Here is an 11,286-nt window from a genome sequence, read left to right as displayed (position 1 = left end):
TCGGTGGGCGAGCGGAGGGGAGAGAGAAACACTCGCACGGGGACAGCCGAGCTCCGTCCGCGCCGCGGAAGGTCTGGCACCTCATGCGTCCCCCGACGGCCCCGCTCCAGCGACACGAACTTCCCCGCGGGGCGCTCCCGCCCCGGCCCCCCGCCCCGAGGCCCCGCCGCGCCGGGCCCTGACCGCCCCCTCCAGCCCTCCCGCAGGGGCCGCCCGCGCGCACCCTCCCGGGAACCCTGCCGCCCGCCCCCCGTCGTCGTTACCCTCAGAGCTGCCACCAACCCACACGCGGTTTGCGTGGCTGCGGTGCGACACCCTCCCCACTGCCCCAGGCGGGCAGGGCCCTTCCTACGCAGTGCCGCGTCCCGGCCCCAGCCCGACGCTTCGGGGCGGGGGGGCGCCCCGCACCCTGAAGGAGCCCAGCGGCGCCTGCCCGCCGGCGGGAGCGCGCGCGGAGGAGCCTGCGGAGGGGCGCGTGGGGGTGCTTCCAGGTCAGCAGAACAGCGCGCTCGCCGTTCCGCTTTCTCTTCTCCTCTCCGTCTTCCCCTCCGCAATTGAGAGGCTGGGGACGAGAAGGGGGAGTGCTGGAAACATGGAAGAACCCCAATTCATTCGGCTCAAATTCTGGTGAAAAGTGCACGGGCGACAAGGACTGAACGGTGGAGAATAAACGCGCACGCAATAGTGAAAGAAGAGTAAAAAGAAGGCGAACAGACGTCACTCTCCGGGGCACTCTCCCCGACTCCCCCACGGCCTGGCCGGGCGCTCCTCGCACGCTCCTCTGTCGCCCGGATCGCAGGTCGCTGTCACTGCGGCTTTGGAGGAGAACCAGGCCTGCCTTCCAGCGCGGGCGCCCCCCGCCACTCCCGGCCAGCCTCGGCGGAGACCCCCGCACGCGCCCCGTGGCGCCGCGAAGGCGGCGGAGACTACAGCTCCCAGGGTGCCGAGCGCGGCGGCGCGTGCGCAGTGCGGCGGGAGGCAGCGGTCTGTTCTCCGCTGAGGAGGAGCAGGGCAGAGGAGGGAGGCAGCGGGTGAGAGTTCAGAGTTCAGCAGCAGCAGCCCGAGCCCATGATTCCCATATGCCCTGTAGTTTCTTTCACCTATGGTGAGTATAATGTGCCCGCCGAGGTCCCTGCCCAGCTCCTTCCCCAGCCTGGGGCAGTGGGGAGGCGCGGGGGTTGGGGCTGGCTCCGGGGAGGAGGCGGCGGCCGCCACCGGGGCGTGCGAGTGAGTGAGGGTGTGCGAGGCGGGAGGGGGAGGCGGCGCGGCCGCGACCGTGGCTCGGGCCCGGCTAGGGCGGCTTCTCACGGCGCCTCTCTCTCTCTCCCTTTCCCTCCCTCGGCGTCTCTGCGCCTCCGCGGCTCTCCTCCCGCCATGGGACCCGACTCTCCGTGCCCGCCGCAGTGCCCAGCCGGCTGGGGGAAGATGCCAAAATGGCGACCGGCAACTACTTTGGATTCACCCACAGCGGGGCGGCGGCGGCGGCGGCTGCGGCCCAGTATAGGTAACGGCTCCCCGCCCTCTCCCTTCTCTCCCTTAGCTCGCTCTTCCGCCCGGATCCCGCCGACACGACGCCCCCGCTCCGGCCCCCGCCCGCGGCCCCGAGCCCCCCTCGCGGCGGGTCTGGCCCCCGGCCTCTCCAGCCCCACCCGGCCCGCGGCGGGGAGCGGCCCCCCGTGGGGGCGGGACGAGAGACTGGGGAGGTTTTGGGACGTGGAGGGCCTCGGCGGCCCCGCAGCTAAAATGGCCTCCCGCGGCCTGGGAGCCCAGCCACCACCCCCGCCCTGCAGGCAGACGGAGGGATCGGAGGCCGAGGCTCCGATCTCCCCGCCGGGCCTGTCCCCACCTCCGGTCCCCCTCCCACTTGGTCTCGGAGCGGGTGGGCGACTGGGAGTGCCGAGTCCAGGGCCTCCCGGCCACTCCCGCGACGCCTGCGGTGCAGCGCTCCCCGCTCGGCGCTCCCTCTCCCTGAGCTCGGATAACGTGTCGTTTTCTCGGGTACTTTCTCCTACTTTCTCCTCCGGCCTGTGGCTTCCCCTGGCCTTGCACCCGAGCCCTGCAAACAGACTGCGGGTGTCACTACAGTCATTGGGTTCCTTCAGTTTTCCCTCCAAGGAGCGATGTAAACATACCAACCACCTGTGAATTGTGTAGTTGGTAGACTGCAAAAGATGTGCGAAGTTTCTAGTGCTGATAAAGGAGTCCACAGCCTCGTTCTTGCTTTTGAGTTCAGGCTCCTGTGGGCCAGTAATTTCCCGTGGCGATTCTTTCTCCTGGGGAAAAGAAAGTGCAAGTGAGATTGTACTGAGCTACTGTAATGCACCTTACGAAATTCCTACCTTAAGGGAAGCTCTAATTTCTGAAGTGTCCGTAGTTCATTAACCAAAAAGGGGGTGGTGATGGTGGTTGTTTTGTTACTTTTGAGTCAGTCTGAGACAGCCTCTCTTCAAATTCAGGCCAAAAGCATACAGGGCTCCTACGTGATAAGCCTGTAGTGAGAGATTGTCGTATTAGGTAACTGTATTAGATACGTCAGCTATTGGTTAAGCCCGGGTAATGCAAAGAGCATCATTGGGAACCAGAAGACTGGGTTCCAGTCTTTGCTCTTGGTTTTAAGACGTTGGGGACATCACTTATTTGGACTTTCTTTTTCCTCATATATAAAACGAGATACTCGGTCATATTTTGGAGTTAAAATTTGTAATCCTGAGAAAGTTGCCATATTTCCTGGACTTCTAAGGTGCCATTTATTGTAAGGGGTATCATTTTATATATCACTAAAAAAATTTGCTACCAATTAAAAAATGGCAGTGCTTATGACCATGGGTTTTAAGAGATGTTAAAGTATATAAATATGTGTTTTTTGACGAAATTGGTATTTTACTAATTATTGAATGCCCTGAATTTTTTTACAAGTCTCTCTTATCTTGAGGCCTGTATTCTAAAAAAAGACTGAGATGACAGATTGGGGCAAAATCTTGGGGCTTTTTAAACATTAACAAATCCTTTGCTTACGAATTGTAAACAGCTAATAAAGTCTCAGCTACTTTGTTAAAACCATCTGGGCTGATACTTTTTGTGGAGAGAGAAAAAGAGCCATTTTCTTTTTCTGGGAAACAAGAGATAGCTAATCAGCATCTGTTTGGTAAATCCAGTGTTACCAAGTACTTTGTGTTCTAGACAAGGCTGTATTTAGCTGTTAAAAATTTTACTTGTTTTACCCAGTATTTTTCTGTTACTCTGGGCAGAGTGATAGCTTTTTGGATTAACTTCATTTATTGAAAATGTACTGAGTTTGTTCTCTGCCGCAGTTTTGAAATATTTTTTTATGCAAACCTACAAATAGAAATGAGGGAAGTGCCAACTTAAAGATACTTGTTTTTTAACTAAAATAGTTGTATGTTTGTATCTTATCCCAATAATAGGATAGTAAATAATTTCTGTACCTAATTTTTCTTTGGCCTTGAATCATAGTTTCCAGTAAACTAACAACAGTCCAGTTACTGCTTGTTATATGTATGTCTAGTGAGAAAAGACTAGTTTTTTTATGTTACTTATGCATATGTTGGCAAAAGTAACAGATGTTCTCTCCTTATGTATAAATATAGTACATGGAAGTTGTTTGCTTTTAATGGGAATAAATTAGGCCAAATAAAGCTGTTGGTTCAACAAAAATGAACATGTACAGTAAACTCTCCATTTTGCAGACCTCGATTTAATGGACTTAACGGACAGAATTTCTAGTCCGTATGTCATATGTGAAAATTAACACCTTGTTAATTTTAAAATGCTTTTAAACCAAGATTTGCTTATAATTAACAAATTATTTTTTGTTATTAATTCACTGTTATTTTTAACAAATAATTTTAGCAAATAGGCCATACATTGGAAAAAACACTAGTAATTTCGCCAACATAAATAAATAGTACATATTTACAACTATAGTCTACATATTTAATCTGAGAATCAACCCTCATAAACAATGTTCGGCGAATGATTAGCACATGATCACACTGCATCTCTTGAGGTAGTTAGCTCTTTTGTCACGTGGTGTGACTTTCTGCAGCAGTTTTTAAAGCATACTGGGTGTTGGCAATGTTCCCACATGTGCTAAGCCACACTCCAGCCGTGTGCATTTGTTTACTTGTGATGATTGGTGAATGCACACATTTGCTAGATATATTCAGTATAAATTTAAAATTACAGTATTACAGAAAACTTTTCTGTGAAATTAAACTTTTCATACATAATTTTAATGACATAAACATCAATTACACAAACATGTCTACATAAGTAAAAACAGGTAGAAAAACTAATTTGTTGACTTTTTAACATACGCATTCGGAAAACCTACTTTATTATATAACAGACTTTGAGCTTTAACTGTCACCCCCTTGCCTGAATTTCCCTTATTTAGAGGTTTTACTGTAGCATTCAAAATAAAAGCATATACAAAAAATGCAGTGATGATGCTTGTTTTTTTTTTCCTGTCGAGAAATTACAATGTAACTTTTAGATATCGAAGACAAAGGCTTACTATGCAAAAAAAATTTTTTTTTAATTTGAAAGATGCAAACTTGGGAAAATCTTGAGCATTTGCATGTGGATGCTGTGAATAGTTGCTTTACCTATCATTAAATACAGATAACTAAAAGTAACTCCTAAGTTTAGATTTAATTCTGCTTCTAAGTTATTTTGGTTACGGCTACATAAGGCATTTGGTTAAATTTATTTGGAGCTTAGACTTTATTGCTTGTTAATATTTGAGATTCATAATGCTATACTAAAAATCAAGGTTTTTAAAAAGAGATGATAAAGATCTCATAAGTTCTGCTACTAATAACTTCAAGATAAACCAAGTTTTTCATTTGTATAATGCATATGAAACATTTTTGTGGTAAGCATTTATTCAGTCCTTGTGCTACATGTTCCATTAGCTACTGAGTATTTTTCACTGCAAGTAAGTAAACCTATTATGCCATTTGCCACTCTTGCAAATGTAATCTTGTCATTTTCTGACCTTTCATTTGCTTTTTCCCCCTCTTGGAAATGAAGAAATCAAAAAAAATTTTTTAAGTGTTTGTGTATGTATATGTATTGTTCTTGATAGAATTTATTTTGGGGTACAGTAGGACAAGACAGATCTCAAGCATGGTGAAAAAATAGGCAGTAGGTTGGGTAGGTAACCTACCTCAGTAGAATACCTTTTTGGTTTGAGAAGATAGAATTCCTTTTAGACAGACAAGTCTAATTTTATAATAAGTCTTGGAAAATATTTTAATAGGTATAAGGACTTAGGATAGCAAAGAATGTGAGGAAAGAAAACTTGCTAATTAATAGTTTCATAGGATCAAAATCATCACTCTTTCATTGGCAGTAATACAGAAGTTATCATAGTTCTTCAGTTTTTTAAGGGGATTTGTGGTATATGCAAATATATATACTTAATCCCATTAAATACCACTATTAATACAACATAACCATTTCTTTGAGAGTTTTAAGCAGCCAGTTTCCGTTATTCTTTAGAAAAGCCTTGGACATACCAGTTCCTTGTCATCTTTCTAGCTAGTCAAGATACTTGTTTTTTACCTGGATAACCTAAATTTTTAGCTTTTGTGTAAACTACTCTTTGTCTTATATATGACTCTTAGTGTATCGTTGGTAGCTGAATGTTATTCTACCTTCAATATAGTTAGCTATTTAAAATAATCATTTAGCCCGCCCGGGCGTGGCTCGGTGGTTGAGCGTCAATCTGGGATCCAGGCGATTGGGTTCAATTCCCAGTCAGGGCACATGCCCAGGTTGTGGGCTCGATCAATGACTCTCTCATCATTGATGTTTCTATCTCTCTCTCCCCCTCCTTTCCTCCCTTTCGACTCAATAAAGATATATTTTTTAAAAATAAAATAATCATTTAGCAGCATTTTGTACACTTTTTATATCCACTGTTTATTGAATTTGAAGACTAGAGATTGTATGAAGGTGCAAAATGGTTACTTTACAAACCCCATATTCTTAGTCTTACCAAATGTTAAGTGATAAATGTTTGAGTGAATTTTGACTTTTCTGGACATTAGTTTAAGTATCTGCTAGTCAAAAGAAGGCATCTCGTCTAATGATTCTTTTTTTTTTTTTTAGTCCTCACCTGAGGATATTTTTCCCACTGCTTTTCAGAGAGAGTGGAAGGGGGGAGAGAGAGAGAAAAACATTGATGTGAGAGGCTTTAGTTGGTTGCCTCCGACTGGCCGGGGATCAAGCCTGCAACCAAGAGTACGTGCCCTTGGCCAGAATCGAACTTGGGACCTTTCAGTGCACAGGCTGACGCTGTAACCACTGAGCCAAACCGGCTAGATCACATCTAATGATTGTCCTAAAGACATCTTGAGATGTCTTTAGGACAATCTGTTCCTAAAGGATAATTATCTCGCATCACTAAGATAACTTGGGTAGGCTGATTGGATAAGCTGATGAATGTTCCCTTTTTTCTCTTTTCTCTCTCTAACTTTTTATTTGAATATAGTGTTAAGACTATTCTGTCTTGAAGGAAATAATAAAAGTAACACTAGTAAGGTAGAAAAGGAATAATTGCTGAGAAACTGCAAAAACCAGGTTAACAGGTTTTTGAAACCAGTCATGGTGATGGAAATGTACTGGCTCTACACAAAAAAATTACTGTAACTGCTAATTATATCAGCTGTTCCATTGTTGAATCAGAGATCTTAGGATTCATAGTGCATGAATGAGTTTGAAGTAATGAAAATTTTCTTTCCGAAAGGATTGTTGCTGTTAACATTGATGATATTTCCTTTTAATGTTGTTAATAGTTTTAAGAGTAGGGTGAGCCAGAATACCCCTGTATAAAATGTTAAAAGTGTGTGTTTGTGCTCTTGTAAACTACCTTACAATATACTACAATGAAAAGGTCATGATTTTATAGCTAGTCAGACTTGGGATTTGAATCCCAGCTCTATCCCTTCAGTCACTTGGCCAAGTTGCTTAACCTTTCTGAGACTTGGTTTTCTTACCTAACTTGCCTTGAGGTGAATATTAAATATAAAAGTTCCTAGCCTAGTGCCTGATTTTCAGTAGGCATTTTACCACTGTTAGTTTTCTATAGAGATATGAATAATACTATGAGGGTTTTTAGAGAACTCCTTAGTTGATGTTTATCATATACTTAATATATAGAGCTTCATAATCTCAAAGTAAAAGGTTTAAAATTAGGTACATGAGTATTGGTAGACCTCAGTTCCAATGTCAAAGAAGTCCCGTTTATATATAGCCACAAAACCAATTAAGTAGAAATAAAATTAATGAGATATGCAAACACTTTAGGGGAAAAATATATTAGGATATAAAGGAAGACATAAATAAATGAAGATGAGCTATATTCATGGAGTGAAAAAAATCAATACCATCGAGTTATCAATTTTCCCCTAAGTAATCCATATATAATCCATATATTTAACAAAAATCTCAACAGGATTTTTGGAGTAACTGGATACTGGGCTTCTAATACTGGTTTTGAAAAGAGTATTGGTCCAAAAGCAGTCTTGACCATCTGTAAGGTATGATAAGGAAGGTCTTGTATTATCAGGTACCCAGACTTTATTAAACAGGAAAATGTGGTATTGGTATAGGGATAAACAAATAGATCATTGGATTAAAATAGAGATCCCAGAGATTGATTTATGCTTATGGGCAGTTGGATTAAAATGTATACCTGTTTAAATAGAGTTATTTGTCAAAAAAAAAAAAAAGCAGACTGAAGGGTCTTGGTCAAGGGCATGTACCTTGGTTGCAGGTTTGATCCCCGGCCCCTGCCAGGGTGCATGCGGGAGGGAACTAATCGATGTGTCTCTCTCACATCGATGTCTCTCTCTCTCCTTTCTCTTTCCCCCCTTCTCCTCCCTCCCACTCTTTCTGAAAAGCAATGGGAAAGATATCCTGGGGTGAGGATCAAAAAAAAAAAAAAAAACAGCCAAATTATTATTCAGAAATATGCCATCAGGTTAATCAAGACAGTTCTTGGATAAGAAAACAAGACCAAATTATATGCTGTCTACAAGAGACTCACCTCAGAACAAAGGACTCCTCACACAGTATGGAAAAAACACTTCTGGAAGACTTTAAAGGAGAGATTGACAGCAATACAGTTATAGTAGGGGACTTTAACACCCCACTGACTTTACTGGATAGATCTTCCATACAAAAAATCAGCAAGGAAACAGTGACTCTAAGTGACACACTAGATCAGATGGATTTAATTGATATTTACAGAACATTTCACCCCCAAAGCTGAAGAATATGCATTCTCCTCAGGTGTACGTGAGACATTCGCAAAAGATAGACCACATGTCAGGACACAAAACAAGTCACTTCAAGTTAAAGAAGATTGAAATCATATCAAGCATCATCTTGGACATTTATACCATGGAATACTATGCAGCTGTAAAAAAGAAGGATCCCTTACTCTTTGAGACAGCATGGTGGGACCTGGAGAGTATTATAAGTGAAATAAGCCAGTCAGAGAAAGACAAGTATCACATGATCTGACTCATGTGGAATCTAATGAACAGAATAGATCCAGAGACATAGAAGCAGGAAATAGACTGATGAATGTCAGAGGGAGGGCTGGGGTGGGTGGGTGGGTGGGGAGAGATTTACCTAAGAATTTACATGCATATATGCATGACCCATGGACACAAACAATAGTGTAGTGAAGGCTTGGAGGGGGAGAGGTGTGGGGTTGAGGGACTCAGTTGGGGGGAAGGGGACATTTGTAATACTTTAAACAATAAAGACAAATTTTTAAAAAATGACAGACCTTGGGCTTATAAATGTAGTAATTGGTTAAGTATGTTAGAATCGCTTAGATATATGATAAAAGGTGAGGAGTATACCTACAGTGCTTGTCCGTGAATTGTCTTTCGCACCACTCTATCAGAATTAGGGTTATTCTGAATATGGCATTTTTTAGTGTCTTGTGAAAGCCGTGTGCTGCAATGCAGCTCTAAATTCTTACTTATGAGCACAAATTAATGAAAGAACATTGGGCTTTTTGTCTTACTAGTCATCTTGTATGGTATGTATGTTAAAATATATTTATAGGGAGTAACTCACATGGTATTTAATGAATATTACAATATGCACAGTCTCTGCTCTCAAGGACTTTATACTTTTGGGGGATGAGCATGGGAACAGATCAGATACACAGTACCCACAAATAACTATGCCATGATAATGATCATAACTCAGTTTTATGAAATGATAAAATGGGAATTGGAGGATTCTTATAGGAGTTTGAGGTAGACTTCATGACCTTTCTGAAAATCCAGGGAATGTTATTTTAGACAAAGGAAATGTATTGAGCCAAGACAGGAATATAAGAATTGGTTGATATGCTTTAGAGTGGATGGGCTCTGAAGTCAGCTGCCTCAGCTGAATCTTGGTTCCCTCTACTACCTGACCTTAAGCAAACAGTTTCTTCATCTGATATAAATGGGAGAAAATAATTCTTATTTCTTCATCTATAAACGGGAGATGATAATTCTTACCTCATGAGGTTGAGATTTTTTAAAAAATTCTTTGTTATATAATATATATATACACATATATATAAGGAATTGCACCTATAATAGAATAGTTTTATGAAATGTTATATACTGAACACACTGTATAACCAGCACTCAGATAAAAAATTAGAAATTACCAGTGTTCCTGGGAGGCCTATATAGGCCCATTGTGTTGTTTTGAAGAGCTAATGAGGTAATGTTTGTAATGGGCTCGGAACAGTTCCCGGCATATATTATATCCCCATCAATGTTAGTATTATATTCAGTAGACAGTTGGAAACGGAGCTTAGAAAAGAAAGAAAGGCTGGTAGTGTAAATCTGGATATTACCCATATGGTGATGATCCACCATTAATAGCTATAAGTATGGTTGAAACATAATAGAGTACAGTGCCTGGCAGATATCAAACATCAGTAAACATTTTTTGAATGAATGAAAAATAGAGCTGTGGTTACACACTGGGGTAATGTCTGTGTTTAAGGTAGGGCCAGAGAAAGAAACAAATACTGGGTGAGCAGAGAGCTGGGAGAATGTAGTGTCATAAAACTCAGGAGAGAGGGTAGTCAGCAATGTTAGGGCTTCAGAGACATTGGATTAAGGATTTGATAGTTATCAAATTATTGGTATAATTTTAATCAATTGGTATAATTAATTGGTAGAATCAGATCATTTGGAGCTACAGAAAGACTAGCATACAATGCTGCATAAAATAATTTAGTCTAATTTAATATTTAAATTAATCCTTTAGGGTCCTAGAGGTCAAATGGGCTTAAGTATTGGGAAGGGAAGCACTTGTTTGAAGATCAGTTAAGTGAAAATAAAATTTTAAATTTATTTTTTATTTCTGGGAAATCATAAAAACAGTAGTTTCCCTTCAGGGCATATGTTCCAAGACCCCCAGTAGATGCCTGAAACCATGCATAGTACCAAACTTTTATGTTGTTTTCCTGTACGGACATACCCTTGCCGAAGTATTTATATACAGTAGTCCCCCTTATGTGTGGTTTTGCTTTTTGTGGTCAACCACAGTCTGAAAATATTAAATGGAAAATTCCAGAAATAATTCATAAGTTTTAAAGTGTTCACCATTCTGAATAATGTGATGAAATCTCATGCAATCCTGTTCCATCCCCCTGGGACATAAATCATCCCTTTGTCCAATGTTTCCATGCTGTATACACTACCTGCCTGTTAGTCACTTAGTAGGGTGCTTGTGTTCAGGTAACCTTTATTTTGTTATAATTGTTCTATTTTATTATTAGTTATTGTTAATCTCTTACTGTGCCTAACTTATAAGTAAAACTTTATCATAGATATGTATGTGTAGGAAAAGATGGTATATTATATAGGGTTCATTACTACTCATGGATTCAGGCATCATCCCCTGGGCGTCTTTGAATGTGGACAAGCAAGGACTACTGTAGGCTCAGTGCTTTCTGGCACAGCACCTTTCTATTGGTCAAAACACATTTTCTGTTCATGTCTTTCACCCACAAATGCCTTTTCCATCTCAACTAAGCACTTAACTACACACTGTGGCTGTAACTTCTGCAGTTTGAGGTGCAACAGCAAAACTAGCACGGATTTTTCCTTCTTTACAATTTGACAGAAGATTTGTTCTTACTCAAGATCTTAGCATGACTTTTCTTTCTTTTTAAGTTATAAACTTTTACCTTTTCACTTAAAGGAAACAGTTTAAGGCTTCTCTTTG

The 11,286-nt window shown here is 42.1% G+C and overlaps 1 protein-coding gene across 4 annotated transcripts in view; it reads left to right on the top strand.

Annotated features, from left to right (window-relative positions):
• Positions 1–381: 381 nt before the first annotated feature.
• The window catches only part of ZFR (zinc finger RNA binding protein), a 69,662-nt gene continuing 58,757 nt past the window's right edge, over positions 382–11,286 (top strand). For 2 of the 4 annotated variants that reach the window (XR_013998372.1, XM_081131234.1), the window contains exons 1-2: positions 382–1,105; positions 1,405–1,504. Coding sequence is in view for 2 of the 4 variants with exons in the window: in XM_081131234.1 (XP_080987360.1) it covers positions 1,069–1,105; positions 1,405–1,504 (137 nt within the window). In the remaining 2 variants the exon portion in view is untranslated. The remainder of the gene's footprint in view (positions 1,106–1,404; positions 1,505–11,286) is intronic. The other 2 variants (XR_013998373.1, XM_081131233.1) reach the window with 2 other exon arrangements.

Source organism: Miniopterus schreibersii (genome assembly GCF_964146895.1).
Source record: "Miniopterus schreibersii genome assembly, chromosome: 3".
NCBI lineage: Eukaryota > Metazoa > Chordata > Mammalia > Chiroptera > Miniopteridae > Miniopterus > Miniopterus schreibersii.
The sequence above is the reverse complement of the archived record's forward strand: the minus strand, read 5'-3'. Positions and strand labels throughout refer to the sequence as shown.